Source organism: Anoplopoma fimbria, chromosome 15 (assembly GCF_027596085.1).
Source record: "Anoplopoma fimbria isolate UVic2021 breed Golden Eagle Sablefish chromosome 15, Afim_UVic_2022, whole genome shotgun sequence".
Classification (NCBI taxonomy): Eukaryota; Metazoa; Chordata; class Actinopteri; order Perciformes; family Anoplopomatidae; genus Anoplopoma; species Anoplopoma fimbria.
The window spans coordinates 1003807-1022565 of record NC_072463.1 but is presented as its reverse complement, the minus strand read 5'-3'; the positions used below and the strand labels follow the sequence as shown (position 1 = coordinate 1022565).

Here is an 18759-nt window from a genome sequence, read left to right as displayed (position 1 = left end):
GTGTCTTTCAGATGCTTCAATAATTCACAAACAGCTTTAATATGCTAATACACACACACACACACACACACACACACACACACACACACACACACACACACACACACACACACACACACACACACACACACACACACACACACACACACACAGAGCTCAACAGAGGGCCCATCAGATTGAATTAACACCAAGTCTGTCGTTTCCATCTGAAGTAATTTGTTAGAAGATCTTCAGTCCAGTCAGACTGCTGTGAGCTAATGAGAGCCTGCTGTGAGAGAGTGAGTGAGTGTGAGTGTGTGTGTGTGTGTGTGTGTGTGTGTGTGTGTGTGTGTGTGTGTGTGTGTGTGTGTGTGTGTGTGTGTGTGTGTAAATCATGTACCATACATTTTTATCTGAAGGACATTTTCTGTCCTGATGACCTGACGTTTATTTTGTTGGTTCTTCGTCAACTTCAAGAGATTTTACTCGTATTTAATCCATAAACAGCCGATACATTGAATATGTAGAAAGAGGATATTATATAACAACATGTATCAATGTTAATATATATAAAGTTAAATATACAGTGATGAAGATTTTACCCATATTGCATCACTCCTAGATCCAAACATACGTCATAAAAGCGCCTCATTTTTGGAGGATAGAAAACTAAAGATAAAAGACAATGCAATGTGACCTGTGTTTGTATGAATTTATTTCTTATACATTTATTTCTTCTTATATTTTATTTTAAAGCAACCTAGCCTGAACCTGAGGGAGCATGATATCTTAAAGGGCCAGTGTGACGCATTAAGGGAGAATAATATGCAGAAATATAACATTCATTTCTATGTTTTCATGAGCGCATAATCACCTAAAACCAAGAATCTTTGTGTTTGTTATCTTAGAATGGGTCCTTCATGTCCTCCGTCATTGCACCGCCATGTTTCTACAGGAGCCCAGAACGGACAAACAAATACTTTCTCTATAAAGAGACTTTTAGGTTTTTATGTTAGTTGAAGGCCACCGTTTGTCGGCCTTCATCCGTTACCTTCTACGTTATTATGAATCCCACAGCTCTTTATTTCATTTCTTTATTTGATTGGCTGTGTGGGTGAAGACATTAACGAGCTTTGTGACTCTGTGTCTGTGTCGCTTCTAGAAACAGATAATTAAAGTTTGATGTCTGTCCTCTATTTGGTTAAAAACATTCTGGTAATAGTCGCATATCTGAGTGTCATAGCCTGTTGTTTTTTAATATGACAAACATGCAGCAGGTTAATAAGGTGACAAACAACAGAACTGACAAAACTTCAAAAATTCACGATTTGTGACGGCAAAGATCTGAGAACAGGAAGATCAGATTTTCAAAATGAACTTGACTGACAGTTGATTAACATTGAAGGGCTTGTTTGTCCAAAGCATGTAACACCTGGTGTGTGTGTGTGTGTGTGTGTGTGTGTGTGTGTGTGTGTGTGTGTGTGTGTGTGTGTGTGTGTGTGTGTGTGTGTGTGTGTGTGTGTGTATGAAAGCACAAGTTATGACCACATTTCAATTAGAAGAGACTCATTTAGAATCACACATTTCTATAACACACACTCAATCTTCCAACACACACACACACACACACACACACACACACACACACACACACACACACACACACACACACACACACACACACACACACACACACACACACACACATTCATTTTCTCACACCCCAGTCACGTATGAGTGAAGACATGACCTGTCAATCACAGAGTCCAAACATCCAGCAGGGGTTTCTAATTGCCTAAAATCAATCTGAAGCTCGTGGACTCCGGCTTCGGCTCCAATCCCAGCTCGCCCTCATCACCGCCGACATCAAGGGCCTCAGAGCGGCCGCGCTCAAACCGCCCGCGACAGCTCCGCCTCGTCCGCGCCCATTCCATCTAATAACCTTCAACTCCTCCACGCGGCCCATCAGCGCCACGCGGGCTTTTACCTTGGAGATCAAATGCTCTGCGCTCCTTCACACCCCCACCCCCTGGAGTATTCAAATTAAGCGGCTTCAAAGACGCCCGAGACCCGCTGCTGTGATACAAAGACTTGTTACAGTCATTTCTTTTCAAAGTGGGAGCTTCTGCAAAGAGACCAAGAGGAGCGTCTGAGGGGTTCCGTTAGCGTTGTGGTTTCTCTGCTGCTGGACATTTAGAAACTCACACAAACATGAAGCAGTGTTCGGCCTCAGAGCCCTGCCTGAGCTGATCACCTTATACATCCTGCACAGTTCCACCGTAGTCGTCATGCTACAAGAGCAAGTTTCCAGTTTTGCGTTCCTTTTTTTAATACAATAATGGAGCTCGATCTAGTAGGACTGTCTGCATCTGCACTGGAAGTAAAAATATATGCTTTTGTCAAGTAAAAGTTGATTTGTTGGGTCGTAAAAGATGTCCTGCAGCTTTAAGCGACAACTGAGTAAAATGAACCAAACAGCAAAAGCACACTGACTTATTTTATTTATTTCCTATTCTCATTTTTTATTTATTCAGAGCATTTCCAGGGTTGAAAACAGATCTCAATATCTAGGTTAACATACTGTTTTTTCTCTGCATTCTGCATTTAATTACAACCAAAAACACTATCAAATCAGCAATAGAGCTCTTATTGAACACAGGTTTGTTAGCAGACACTTAGTGCATGTGGTCATTCATATTTGAACATTTGAATGTGGGCTTAGAGAGAATTTAACCAAGAAGATGTACTGTAGTCCTTTATGCTGATATGGTCTCACATAAAGTGCATTTAGTCTTGTTACCAAAATGAAAGGGTTTAAAAAGATATTTAATATTATGAGTGGTTCAGATGAAACTGGAGGGAAACTATCAGGAAGGAGGATCTGGTTTCCTGTCTCTTCTTCTTCTCTGGTTTTCTAAATGGACGATACAATCCTCCTCCTCGGTTTAAACTTGCAGTTAAACTAAATGTAATTGTGTTATTTTATGAAAACTTCATAATTTTTGTATGGTAAACTGCACATTCAAGGCAGTCAATCAATCAAATGTAACTTAACACCCAAAAAATAATCACAGCTTCTTTTTAAATACAGGTTAAAACTTATGAGCAACAAACTTTTGCTTTAAAATTCAGCTAAACACTTTTTCTCTTCAACTTAAAAAAAGAATAATCTGATTTCTCTAATCCAATATTCAAAACACTCATAAGATAAGATAAGAACTTTATTGATCCCACACTGGGGAAATGCAACTGGTACAGCAGCTCAATAGTCAAAGAAGCAAGAAAAGTGATGATTTAGGATGAATAAGAAACAACAATCGATTTTAACTCTTCAACGCTTCTTAAAAAACTTCCTCCACGTGCGCCGTCCCGCCACAAACTTCCTGTTCCTATGAGATTAAAGTTTGACTACAACACCAACAATGTCTGCCTCTTTCACAGCAGGAAGCTTTCTTTGGAGCTCAGAGACCAAAGTTGCATTCAGAAACTTGTCCAAAAGCAGGACAATCAAACACCAAATCTTTGTTCAGATTAGAGTGAACTTTTAAATTCCAAACAACCAACACGGGCAGGTCAGAGGTTTCTTACCTTTCCACAACAGTCTTTTCTCGGATCAATAATTCACAAATCTGATTCCTTGAAGTCCACAAATGTTTTTTTCAAACATGATACAAAAGAAAGTCAGAGAGTTAAAGTTTGTGTGGACTGAAAGCAGCGAGAGTTTTCTGTCCAAAGCTGCAAACTCACTCTGCTCCCATGTGGGAAATGGTGACCGACTGATGGCCAGCAGAGTGTGTGTGTGTGTGTGTGTGTGTGTGTGTGTGTGTGTGTGTGTGTGTGTGTGTGTGTGTGTGTGTGTGTGTGTGTGTGTGTGTGTGGTGACCTGGTTCTTGCATGGGGGTGTTGGGGAGAGGAGGGGCGACAACAGTTGGGAGGTTATTTTAGGAACAACCTCACCCCCCACACACACACACACACACTGTAAACTGTAGAGTCTGGGTGTCATTCTTACCACTTAAAAACCGCACACACACACACACACACACACACACACACACACACACACACACACACACACACACACACACACACACACACACACACACACACACACACACACACACACACACACACACAGATACACACACATTTTCTGGAGCTGCAGACTGTGACTTGCACTATAAAGCTCCATTCAGACCTTCATGTTAATCTGTGAACAACTGAATGAGTGAGTGTGAGTCACTTTTACATTAAAGTCACAGTAATATTCTCACAAGGTCAGACTGGAACGTTCACGGATCAGTTTCAACTTGACACACGTCTGAACTGAACCGTCAGATGAACCTTAAAGCTGCAGCAGCACACGGCTAAACACCTTCAAACATAACTGTAATGAATAAACATCTCAAGCGACATAACTGATGCACAAATAAGATAATAAATGGTTTAATAAAGTGTTAAACTGTGAAAAAGTTGCATTTAAGTTAAGTCAGAACAGACTAGAAAAACAGCTTCCCTTTGAGGTCCCTAATAAAACAACAGTAATAATCTGCCTATAGTTTTAACTTTCATTCATAACAACTGTGTGCATGAATTAATGAATATCCAGCAAAAAACGCTTCACGAACAACATGTGAGGAAACAGGAATGAAAGAAGAACTTGCTGTTATTCCAACGCCTCCATAACCGTCACAGAAAGATGAAACCAACAAAGTTATTTGATTCTGTTCCAAACTTGTGCAGCCGTCGTGACTTAAAACGCTGATGGTAACTGAAGACTTTAAACACATGAACGCATCAGTAAATTCAGTGTCTGTGTGAAGAATATCTAATTATTTATTCATGAAAAGTTGCATTGTAAACAAACATATTTCTTCTTTTAAATGACATCCTTTAACACAGAGAAACCCACTTTCTTTGTCTCTCTTATGCAAACACACTAACACACACACACACACACACACACACACACACACACACACACACATAGTCTGCAATGCAACAGCTGCCCATTGTGACAGTTGGGAGGGGGGGGGGCAGAGAGAGACAGACGTGAAGGTTAAGGTTATTTCCTGGAAAGAAAACGTGTTTCGTCATTAAAGTTATTATAAATGTCCAATTTTAAAAGTGAGATTCTTCAGGTGTTTTATTTATTCTGTTTTGAAATACGGCAGCGGACACGAATCCAACTTGGTTTAATGCTGCATTCAAGTCAACCTGCGTACTGTGGATTGTGTTGCTTTCGTCACGATGTTTCAACCACGGCTGAAATCACCACTATTGCTGATTTGCAGATGACGTTCCAGATACATCAGAAAACCAGACAGCGTCTTGTCAGAGTTCATAACGTCATCGGGAGGACCTCGATGAGTTACCGAGCTGTATTCACTGTATAACAGGAACCCCGCCGGCTGCTTTACTACAGAGGAGAAAAAACTAAATCAACAGACATTGCTTTCATATAATGCCATAAATGGATCAAAAGGATGCAGAAATAACTACATTATAATACAGATTTATAAGAAGTCTGAACTTAAGTTTTGTCAGGTTTGTTCGGAGGACGAGAAGAAAACAACTTTTAAAATGCTTGTTTTCTGAATGGAGTTTGGATCGATCAGTGCTAAGCTACGCTAACATCACTTCATCTAGAAGTAAATACAGCAGAGTTCTTATTGTTTCAATCATAGACCGTCTATGGTTTATACATTTACAGATTTATACACAGATTGTATATTTGTGGTCTTCTCATCATATGAGCTTTTATCATAGAGCTCTCGGTGAACACAGACAGATACAATAATGTTTTCTTATATTTCTGACGTCAGGACGTCAGTGACGACAGGAGGAGAACCTCTACGCCGACATGCTGTTGTGATTTAGCCTCTTGTGAGTTTTTCGCTCAAGTTGAACTCCAGCTAAGAAGCAAATTGAACTGCGTCTTGGCGTTGAAATGAATTGCAATTAAGCTCTTAAAATATCTAACTTAGTTTTGAGGGGAGTGAAATCAGAGGCAGTTGTTTCGGAGTGTTTTTGAGTCTCGTATCAGCTCGCAAGTCAGTCGTCTATCTCTTAATTAAATATAAAAAAACTGTGAAAGCCTGTCATATTTATACGCAATTGTTCTGAAATCTTATCTGATCCAAACTTAAGATAAACTAGAATTACCACCATCACTTCATGATGCTATCGAATAAGAGACTTGTTTGAAAATAATGTCATAATTATTATTTGAATTCTTGAATTATGTCTGCAAAGAAAGAAAAAAGTCCATCCTTGATTTTGATGATATTTGAGTGAGTGAGTTGAAAAATTCAGAAGAACTTAGTGAGCCTGCAACGCTCACTTCCTACTTTCCTCACCTCCTTCCTTCCCTCCTTATATCCTTCCCTCCTCTCCATAACATGAATACCTTTCCCTCCATGTTGAGAGCAGCTCCCAGAATTCCTGGCGTAGCAACGACAGTGACATCAGCAGACAGAAACATCCCGACAGCTGGGAGACGGGGTTGTTTAAATAAAGCTCTGAGGGTTTTGAATCAGACCCTCGTCCACTAACTGATCATGTTCTCCCTTTAAAGAGTTTCTTTTTCGGGAGATTTCTTTAAAGCTGCAGGATGATGACGACTGTAACATGAACTCATGTATTTATAACTGTAAACTGTGATTTAAGGGTCAGATGTGGCCACAGTGACTACAGCAGAAAATATAAATACTCAAGTACCTCAAAAGCTGTTTTCCATCACTGAGATAAAACTTGCCATGAAACAGTCTGTTCTCATACAGCATTCATAGCTATACCGACAAAATACGTCACCCACTGGTTTGTGGACTACAGTTATGAAGCCTTGAGTTTGACGATTCGGCCTCCGCCATCTTAGCTTTTTGCAACCAGTGAACAGGAAGTGACCATATATGGACTGAGGAGGAGTGACGTAGAGACGCCGTATACGTCTCTGGTGTGGACCTGTCAATCAGTGTGTAGCCCCGCCCTAAAGCATCCCCTGCTTTATGGTCTGTTTGACTCTAAATGGAGCATCATTTACTAAATGAACATCATGCTGTATTGAAGAAGACTTGAAACTAGAGATTGAGACCATAAACTCATGTTTACAATGTTTACTGAGGGAATAAATCAAGAGAGAAGTAGAGTCATTTTCTCATAGACTTCTATACAACCAGAGGAGTCGCCCCCTGGTGGACAGGAGAGAGAATGCAGCTCTAACACATGAAGCATTGGCTTCACTCTGAAGAACAAGAAATATTCTGCTGTGTTCATGTAACGAGGAAATTCACTTGTGTGGCTGCACTTTCTAGGAAAACACAAGAAAAAAGAGGAGTAACTTTCATATGATATGATGTCTGCTAATATAAAATACAGAATCTGGATTCATGAAATCTCCAATGCACTTTTGGATGACTATTATTATAAAGTGGCTGACTGTATCAATAAAAATACTTCTGCATCTGACCTAGTGTGTGTGTGTGTGTGTGTGTGTGTGTGTGTGTGTGTGTGTGTGTGTGTGTGTGTGTGTGTGTGTGTGTGTGTGTGTGTGTGGTCATGCCAGCCTCTCAGCCATTCTTGGCATCCGGCTGCAGGCGGTGTGTAACAGCTGCATGGAGAATGTCCTGTGCTGCTCTGCGAGGGAGACACACACACACACACACACACACACACACACACACACACACACACACACACACACACACACACACACACACACACACACACACACACACACACACACACACACACACACAGCGGTTGCATCACTATAATCATGTCCAACAGTCGCTCCGTGGCAAGGTCAGGTTGTAGGAAAATGCCCTGCAGGCAAACGCATTATAAACATGAGAGAGAGGGAGGAAGGGGGAGAAGAAAGGAGGGAGAGGATAAAAGAGGAAGAAAAGAGCGTCGAGGAGAGAATACGGTTTCAAACAGCCGTCTGACGATCTGTCTGCTTACATCTCTCGCTCTGTCGCCCCCGACGACCGCCACGCCCGAAAATAAAGTCAAATAGAGCTCAGGCCCTGTTCGGTCTGTTACCTGAGTGCAGCTACGAGCAGAGACAAGGTGACTGCAGGTCTGATGGGCCTCAGAGAGCTCGTTATCTCAATGATACTACAGATCTTTATGACAAACCACTAACAGCAGCTAAACAAACCATTATAACCATTATAACCATTATAAACATTATAACCATTATAAACATCCGTAGCTGTTAAACAAAGCCACACTGATCCTTGTTGGAACTTTAGAAACAGACAAAGGTCAGTTCAGACTGAGCTTCAGCCTTTAACATCAATATAAAAAGACCAGTTCAACATTATGGGAAATGAACCAAAAACATGATGGATCAATATCAATCTCAGGTTAGTGTGTTAAGAGCAGATCTGGAGTCAGTTCTAGAGATGGTCTGAAAACATCTTCTCCTTCACAGGACACATTCTGATACCTGAACTTCAAAAGCTGACAATTCTGAGTATCGATTCAATACCAGCGCATTAAACACACACACACACAACACACACACACACACACACACACACACACACACACACACACACACACACACACACACACACACACATATATATATATATATATATATATACATATATACACTAACTTTTGTTCAAATGTTATCCTTTTACTTTGTTGTTGTCATCCATAGTGTTTATTCCCATAAAAAATGAAATGATTAGGAAATAAAAGATTGTATTTTTCTTTTAATATTTGCTTAAATTAAGGAAATCCTGTCATTATCTTTTGTTATGTATTAAAAACTTTTTTCTGGTCAAAATTCATCTCTAATATCAATTGTATATTAATGTGCAAACATCTCCTTCAAACAACTGGATTTATTCAAGTTTCCCACCAAAAAACTGTAATTTACAAGACACATTTGAACACATCATGATAAACTTATAATTAACTGTCACCAAATGCTAATTATTAATGAGCAGAGCTTGAACGCATCATTTTGTAACTCAATGCGACCTCTGTTAGCGTTAGCTGTTAGCTCGTTATTTAGCCAAGCAGGTCTGTGCTGGCTATAGAACGGGCAAATTATCAAAAAAGCTCAATACAGATATTGTTTTGTAATTGTGTTTATGTTTATTATGATATTATGTATTTCCTGCTTTCGCAAAAAAAACAACTTTTCTAATGCAAATGATTAATCCATCGACTGAACTTGAAAAAAACGAAAGCTACCGAACCAGCGTGTTCAAAGCGCTTTTCTATAAAAGGTGAATCCTTCACCTCCACATTAATGACAGTAGAATGGAAGTTCTTCACAGCAGACATGTTGTCATGTCATAGCAGGAAAAGCACCGGGGAAAGTGATAAAACTCAGAAGCCTCAGTGCCAGTCACAGTCCCCATAAACTACCTCAGTGAGCCACAATGCACAACCCCCTAATTGGAATGCAGCCGTCACTAATGGCATTAAAAGAGTTTTGCACTGGGATGTGTCTACATGTCTGCTGCAAACACACTCAATAGGACAGTGAAAGTGTTCTGTAATACAGATGTTTCACCACCTGATGGAGCCGTCAGCCAGAGAATGAGTCCTCTGGCCTTCAGTGAGGATGATGAAGAAGATGTTTATCAGCACCTTCCTCACAAATATTTATGAAACTAAAACAGATGCTGAATGATAAACAGATGAAATGATAAGAAGTTCTAAATTAATGGCAATAGAATGTAAAATGTGAATGTGTCAAAAAGTCTTGTTTTAAAGGCTTCAAGCTAAAGATTTTTCTTTTTTGCAAAATGCAAATGTGGAAAATAAAACTCACAACAGAAGGAAAGGGATCCAAAAATGAAAGGCAAACCTATCTATGGCAGGACAACATGTATCAGTTGTGTTTACATGTTAAAAGTCTCTTAATTCATCTTTTCTCTCATAGAAACAGACTGGAATAACAGTTGTTTTGACTTTCCGTCTGATTCCCAGGCTGATGGATCCTGACTGAGCTGTGTGAGTGTTTCCTTCCTCTCTGATGTGACACAAACACAGAGTGACAGAGGTGTCGGGAAACATGCGGTGTGAACAGAACCAGAGAGTCACATCTGTTTGTGTCTCTGCCTTCCAGCTGTGGACCGACTAAAAGCGTCTCCTCACACGTTTCCATCCAGCTCCCGTCCGTCCTGTTTTTGTCTGCGTTTTATTGTCCTCTTTTTATGTCTCTGACAAGCTGCCAAACCTCAAAACATGACGGAAAAAAGGATGTGATCGTTGTCATGACAACACTGGCAATAAAGACTGGTGGTTGGACACATCATTTAAATGTCTCCATTAAAAAGAAGCAGCTTTCAAAGTTAGAGTTTGTGCTTTTTTAAACTACAAATTCAGCCTTAAAGAAGTAAGATTATGGAACTGTGTTATTGTTTTTTATTCATCTATTCAAATTCATATTGACTGAATTTTTTAAATATAAAAAAACACAAAAATACTGAAGAAAATTAAGTTATACAAATAAGATTTGTAGGATTAAGAATAAGAAAAAGAAATATTAGTATTTATTACTTTTTTCTCCACTTTCTTTCACTTTCTGTTTTATACTTTATTGCAGGAGTCAAAGTAAATTCACATTTGCTCACATAAGGTGTTGTTGATACTTTTAGCTTTCCTACAATGTTAATATGTTATAGTGGAAGTAGCATCATATACTGAGGTGCATGTTTCCACCACCGGAGGGCGCAACCAGGTAAACTTCTCCTGAAAGAGTAACTCAAAGTCTTGTTTTTGCTGACCTCCAGTGGTTTAACTTCTCACCCTGCAGCAGTGATGAACAGACCATGACTCTGTATTTTTTATAGTCTTAAGAAACTATTCAAAAGAGAAATCTGAGTGTATTTTTTGTTAAATCCAGTAAAAACAAAGTGGAGTTTGGTTCAGACTCTGGTGCAGATTTGAACAGAAGCATCAGTATCTGATAAATGGATCACAAAGAGAGAGAGACACACCGTCAGAATGACATCAGTCACACTACAATGACATAGTTGTCTCTCTCTCACACACACACACACACACACACACACACACACAGATCTGTCACTTCCAAGAACCAGGCTGTGATGCAGCACATCCCATTACTACACACACACACACAAACACACACACACACACACACAAACACACACACAGCACACACACACACACACACACACACACACACACACACACACACACACACACACACACACACACACACACACACACACACACACATTAAGAAACAAAGTTGTGTAATCTGAAAACAAACGTGTTTCTTAACTTCTGTCTTTGTGAGGACCAAATACAGAAAATTAAATCTTTCAATGAATTCTCGGCTCTTCAAAGGGACCGTTTGACACAAAGACTTAAGATTAAAGGGTCAAGAGCTCGATAATATATTTATGTTAATGAGTAAAGTACAAATAAATCATTTTTTTGTGTAATTAATTAATGTTCCAAAAATGACAAACAATTAAATGTAAGAAAGATGCCACGGCTTCAATGACCAGAAAACTAGTAAAAGATTGTTGATATTATTGTAGCCAGAATACTAATAAATGATTAGGTGGAACACAGAAAGGTTTCTGGTTTCTGGTTTGTTCTGTGAAGCTTTCTGAGCTCCTGGAAAGATTCTGTGCAGCAGAAAAAGAGTCTAAAAATGGACAAAACCTGCATGAAAGTCTGTTTACAGCAGACAGTGACTCAGTGACTCTACAGACAGGAACAGAAAACAGAGTCTACGTTCTCCTCACTTTCACATCTGAGAGGTCTGAAAGTCTGGAGATGTTACTGGACACAAGACGACTGCTGCCATGTTTTATTTAAACAGAGAGGAAAGAGAGGAGATGAGAGGAGAGGAAAGAGGAGAGGAGAGGAAAGAGGAGAGGAGAGGAGAGGAAAGAGGAGAGAGGAGAGGATAAGAGGAAACAAGAAAGGAGAGTAAAACAGGTAAGAGAAATGGAAACAAGAGATGCAAGAAGAACAATTAAACAAGGAGAGGAAAGAAGAGCAAAGGAAGCAAGAGAGAGGAAGTGAAATTAAGAGGAGAGGAGGAGAGGAAAGGAAAGGAAAGAAGCGGAAAAGAGGAGAGGAGAGCTATAAACACGAACAAGGACAAAGAAGAAGTCTACTTGAAAGGAGAGAAAAGAGGAGAGGGCAGAGGATACCAGAGAGGTGAGGAGAGGAGAGGAGAAGAAACAAGAGAAGGAAACAAGACAGACTGGGAAAAGAGGAAAGAAAAAGGAGAGGAGGAAAGGAGGAGAGAAGTGGTTAGGAGAGGAGATAGGGAACAAAAGAGAAGCAGAGAAAAGAAATGAAACAAGAAAGAAGAGGAGGAAAAAGGAAAGGAGGGAAGAAACAAGACAGATTGGCAAGAAGATGAAAAGAAAGCAATCAAGAGAGAAGAGGAGAGGAAAGGAAAGGACACAAGAGAGAAGGAGAAAGAAGAGGAGGAATACAAAAGAAGGAAAGAAGAGGAGAGGAAAGACCAGAAGATGCAAAGAAAGTAAACAAGAGAGAAGAGGAGAAGAAAGGAAAGGACACAAGAGAGGAGAGGAAATGAAACAAGAGAGATGTAAGGAAAGGAAATGAGAGAAGAGGAAAGGAATCAAGAGAGGAAATGAAAGGAAGCAAGACAGGAGAAAGAAAGGAAAGGAAAGAGAGGGAGAGGAAACAAGAAGATGAAAGGAAAGGAAAGGAAGGAGAGGAAGGAAAGGAGAGGAAAGGAAAGGAAACAGGAGAGGAGAGGAGGAGGAAGGCAAAAGGAGAGGAAGGAAAGGAAACAAGAGAGAAGGGAAAGGAGAGGAGAGGAGAGGAGCAGCAGTGTGATGAAGAGGAAACATCTGAGTCACCGACGTTAAAAATAGTCATTCATCAATCAAAGATCCTCCACGCCGTCTGAACAGAATAAAAGCCTCTTTATGAATCAACCAGTCTGCAGCTTCTCTAGTGGTTCATGTTTGATTATCACTTTAACGACAGCACCCGAACACATCACTGCTCAAGAAGCTCCAGATGTCAGACTTTTCCAGCAGCACTTGAATGCAGCATTATTAATTTCTAATTGATCGTCAGTGAGCTGAACAATGGTCACTAATAATGTGAATATAATTAATGCTATTATTAATGATTATTGAATGATGTAGCCATTTAAAAACATGGCATATTGTGTTAATAATTATCTTAATTTGAATATGTAAAAAGTCCACATAAATATTTAAATTAAAAAGATTATAATCTAAATATACAAGTAGAAAAATGCATTTAAGAGTTTGAGAGATTCATATTCTTGTGCAAAGAAGGTAATGTATATAAATGAATTACTTTCTGCAGCATAAATAAGATAATAATCATCTGTATCAGAATTCAACATCTGTATTTATCTTGTGAACACAGAAACTTGTCAAAACGAGTGCTGGAGGACATCAACAATACTTTTCTTTATTTGTGCTTCTCCTTTAAGAGGTTAAGAAAAGATGCTCAGTGAAAGAAAACATGAAGAGGAACTTCTCTGTGCATGAAGCAGACTGATCACACTGAGGAAGGAGGAGGAGGAGGAGGAGGAGGAGGAGAATCAGACTGCTGACTGGAGTTACATAAATAAAAAACGGTCAACAGCGTGACGTTACATAACACCACGGCCACGGAGAGAGGAAGGGCATTGTGGGTAATTTGCAGCCCTGAGGTCATACAGTGGGATAAACTAATGTTTGAGAGACATCGATACATGTTATTGTGTGTTAGCAACAGTTCTACTGACTGAGTGGAGAATGTTAATGTCCTTTATTTGTATAAAGTTAATTCAATAAGTTAAAGTTCTCTTTGGATTCCAATACAATGTTTTTATAATATTTTAGTTATTGTGGATTATTTAAGTTTTTTTACTTATTTATTATTCTTTACTGTGTGATTACATATTTACTTATTTATAATACTTGTTTTGATGGTGTTCTCTTGTTTGCACCGTCCTCTCTGCTGCTGTAATCCTGCAAATGTCCCCACTGTGGGACTAATGAAGGATTATCTTATCTTATCTTATCTTATCTTATTTTATCTTAAAGAAGGTTGCACTTTTTTCACGTGATTGGAGATTTAGAAAGATCCAAATCTGGACAATATTTGTGTTTTTTTACTTAAAACAGACTCTTTAATCTCAGCTGTGTTTGATGCGTTTGCTCTCTTTTGTTCAGTCACAAGCTCTGCAAGCTTTTGTGTTTCTTTAAGAAGGACCCAGTTCAAAGATGTCAACAACAAAGTGTCCAGGAATCAGTCAGTAAAATCACTTAACTATTAAGACAACAGGTAGACATAGAGGACAATCAGAAGCTGTTTCTAACGCTTCAACAAAAATCTAAAGCCAGGAGATTAGAAGACAAACTAGTTCTTCATGGAAAATGGAGAACTTTCTGTCTTTAAGCAACCTTGTCTCCTAAAAGTAAAATTCCCCAATTCTGCATCGTCTAATATGTTTCCAGTGAAACGTATTTTCTCCCGGATTGGATTTGTTTTTGTTTTAATGGAAGTCCACGTAAATCTACGGAGGTCTGGGTGGATGCATGGGGCAAACACAGGACTCTCACCCAGGAAAACGCTGTTCATGTCCCAAGTGAAACCAAAAGAAATGTACTTATTTTTAACCCAAAACCTTATCTTTCACTCAACATGACCTCATCCAATGGTTCACATGATATTTAACCAAAAGTTTCTCCTCATTAATGAGTTTTCCTACAAAAGTCCAGAAATACGTGTCTGCTCGTAACATGCATGAAGTCTTTTCAAAATAAACCTCCGTCTTCACAGGAAACAACAAGGAAAAGATCCTTGTTTAGGTTCAAATAACTACGAAAGTCACGTGACAAATAAATCAACATTGATTTCTCGTTTCACAGAAGGAACAGAGGTCTCCTGGGTGAAAGTCTGGTGTTTGTTTCCCTCTTCCACCTTTTATACTTTCTCATTTAAGATTATGTGGATTACGTATGAATTGATTTCGTGGGATATCTACAAATTACAAAGCGTTATTTTTCGTTGTAATAGCTACGAATGAACCAAGAAGCTTTGTTGCCAAAACTTAAACATAATTGAGAATGCAATTTTGAAAAAGCGACAGGAGCAATTTAAACACATATACACTATGTTTGGTTCAGGAAAGTTGAGAGTCAACGTATCCGTGGTTTGCAGAAACCGACGATGCAAACATTTTATTCTGGTATCTGGATTGCTCTCAAGTTCGTCCCTCGGCACTTTAATAATAATAATAATAATAATAATAATAATAATAATAATAATAATAATTAAGCCTTTATTAGTCCCACAATGGGGAAATTCGGTTCTCTGCATCTGACCCATCCCGGAGGAGCAGTGGGCTGCAATGAAGCGCCCGGGGAGCAATTTTGGGGTTAGGTGTCTCGCTCAAGGACACCTCGGCATGTTGCCTGTAGAGGGGGGGTTCGAACCACCGACCTTGTGGTTGCGGGTCAAGCGCTCTACCTCATGTGCCACAGCCGCACTCTCTTGCATCACAGAGAGTTAACTGATAGACTTGGTTTCTAACAACAGTGCCTTGGTGTACACAAATAGGACTCTCAACCAACCAGATCTCGTCCAACTCTTTGCTATTTTGCATTAAATGTGTAAAACGGTGTCCTTGTCTACCTTGAGCTGCACCAGGTGGACGTCCACATGTCTGTTGTCTCCGTCTTGTCCCACGGAGTGAGAGAGCTGCGTCACTCTGTCGCTGGTCACTCTCAGCCACGTCTCGATCTCCGGCAGGTGGAGGACGACCTTCCAGTCGGCTCCGGTGTGGAGGGGCGGAGGTTTCTTTGACCTGAGACGTAAAAAACAAACCCGACTACAGTTATCCTCGACTCTACTGACACTGTACCGCTGTCCTCTACCTGCTCAGCAGCAAACAGACACAGTTAGAGACGTGATGGTGCACAAAGTGGAGCATTTAGCAGATAAACAGACGGATATTTTCCCCAGGAGCTGGTGGAGACCAAAACCAGAGCTAGTGGACAAAAACACCACTCTAATTGGATGATCCCTGTCTTTGCTGGATGTATAAATATAGCTAACTTTGCAAAAACGTGATAATATCTCAGTTCTGTGTGTCTGCCAGCTTGTATTGGTCAAATAAATCCGTTAATGAAGCTTTAAGTGGATATATAAGCGGAAAAAGTGGAGAATTCTCACCACTTTCATAGACACAAAAGAACTAAACAAACACTTTGATCTAAACCGTGTGTTAGACAAGAACTTGAAATGCTTTTTCAGTTTTAAAAATGTGTATTCACGACCCCATTGTCACAGGTTTCTCAGACTGTTTAATCTGAATTACTGTGAGGTCGAAGAGGTAAAACTGTCCAGCACTTCATAATAAGAAGTTAAGGACAAAAAAAACATTACTTGAACAGCAGAAATCTGTTTTTATCGTCATATTCATATCTTCTAATTCATCATGACTCCTCAGATTTTCTAAACTTTAAGAAATTGCTGTAGAAATAACAGGAAACTTACAGAATGTTTAAATAAAAGCGTAATATTGTAAGGCCATCTCTTGTCCGAGTCCAAGCAATTTTCAGGGTTTTTATTTTTGAAAATGTCACATTTTAAAATCATTGGCTTCTGGCAGTGTTATACTTTAAATATCACATTCTGCAGTACTTTATCAAACTGTTGTAGATTACAGTAGGAACACTGTAGAATAACTAATATAATAGTTAAATGCTGGAAACTGTAGCTGCAGTAGTTTACTGTAATTAAAAGTGAAATGTGTTACCGTGTATGTTTAGACTATGTTACACATAAGAAAACAGATTAAAGATTAAATATAGACGTCGTCATCATCATCATCATCATCATCATCATCATCATCATCATGGATGGTTTGTTACCTGTGGGAGTTGTCTCTCCCCAGGTGAGCTCCTCCCCCAGTGAGGCTGCCCCGGCTGGGGCCCTGACCAGGAGACGAGGCCCCGTCCTGGTGCTGATGCTCCGGGTCCAGAGGGGCGGGGCAGGTGGAGGCGTCCGGGTCCAGGGTCGGGGTGACGGAGGTGACCATCGGGGAGGGAGGCTCCGGGGCCACGGGGGAGAGAGATGAGAAGCTCATGATGTCAGAGAGAGAGAGAGAGAGAGAGAGAGAGAGAGAGAGAGAGAGGGAGAGGGGATTCCTAATGTGGGTGGACGAGCCTCACTGGAGTTAACTGGAGAGAGAGAGAGAAAAATATGAAGAGGTCAGTTAAATACAGAGATTTAGATAACGAACAAGTTAGGAACGAAGACAAGAACATGAAGGGGAAGGTAGTGAGGAAAGGAAAGGAATACATCACTAGAGGAGAAGGACAGAGGGAGGAAGGAAAGGAATAGAGGGAATAATACATTCAGGGATTGAAAAAAGAAAACGACCAAAAAAAACATAGCGAGGAAAGAAGGGAGGAAATAAAGAGGGAAGGATGGATGAGAGGATTTAACACAAGAAAAAACGAATTATTGAGAAGGAAAGGAAGGTAAGATAAACTGACCAAAGTCAGAAGAATGAGGAAAAAACAAATGAACAAATGATTAATATAGAAGGTTGGAAAGTAGCAGGCAAAGAAAGTCACATTGAAAAAGCAAAAAATATCTGATAAAGTTATTTGGACTGTGCAAAATTAAAGACATTTGAGGATTAAAAATGAATGTAATATATGTATTTATAGTCATTTCTCTCCTCTCTTCAATCCATTCACACCACTACGTTAATCCCCAACACTCTCCTGACTGTAAACTGTATATTAGCTGTAGCAAATTGGTTATAATTAAGGATTCAAAAGCATTTTATTGAATTTGAATTCAGAGTGAAATCTCGTTTTGGATCCTTTTAGGTTTAGCTTTCAACCTTTGTGACTAAAGATAAAAAGAAACAGCTGAGTTCAACGTTAACAATTTACAGAATAATCTCAGTAATTTAGGAGACTTGAACCAGAACCAAAACATTTCCCAGCTGTAGTTACATCTATAAACATGTGACATCACACAGTTCAGTCTTTTTTAAATATTTCCACTTCACGAAGCCTCTCGGCCAATAAGACGTCAGCAGCAGTGAGTTATGAGCCAATTACAGAGGTTGGTATGACCTTTACATACAGCAGGAAACTGTATCTGAATCTGTTCAGTGTGACAGAGATAAGAAAAGAGTCACATAGACAGAAAGGAGAAACAGAAAGTAGGTTGAGTTGAGCTGTGAGCGTCAACAGATTAAGACGTATAATTATTAAACTGAATAAATGAATAAAGAGAGAGAAGCTTCTCTCTCCTCCTCAGCAGTTTATTCTCATTATTATTAACGTCCTTCCTCTCGGCTGCTCTTCTTCTATCATCCTCTACAAAGAATCTCCATCCGGTCACAACCTTGTCTATAATCTCACAGATAATAACAAAAAATAAATAATTAAATAAATATGAATAATGATAATAATACTATAAATAATAATATAAATAATAACAATTAAATAGAAAAAATACACAAATTAATAATATTATAAATAATAATAATAATAATACAAATAATTATGATTATAAAAATAAAAACAATTTCTTAGAATATACCACCAACGGCTTGAGAACTACCTTTGCAAAGGTGCACCGTATTTTTATTGCAAGCAAATCACAGAAGAACAGGCGCCAAAACGGAGCGTTTCAGATGAAAGTATATTTTCATTATCATTATGATAAAGAATGAAGTGTCTTTTGATTGAAAACATGAAAACATGTTCTAGAAGTAAGAACCTGAAAATGAGC

The 18759-nt window shown here is 39.3% G+C and overlaps 1 protein-coding gene across 1 annotated transcript in view; it reads right to left on the bottom strand.

Annotated features, from left to right (window-relative positions):
* akap6 (A kinase (PRKA) anchor protein 6) overlaps positions 1-17089 on the bottom strand; it is a 158865-nt gene extending 141776 nt beyond the window's left edge. Inside the window, 2 exon segments of the mRNA XM_054614454.1 lie at positions 15634-15805; positions 16875-17089. Of these exon segments, the coding sequence (XP_054470429.1) occupies positions 15634-15805; positions 16875-17089 (387 nt within the window).
* Between the last annotated feature and the right edge of the window lie 1670 nt (positions 17090-18759).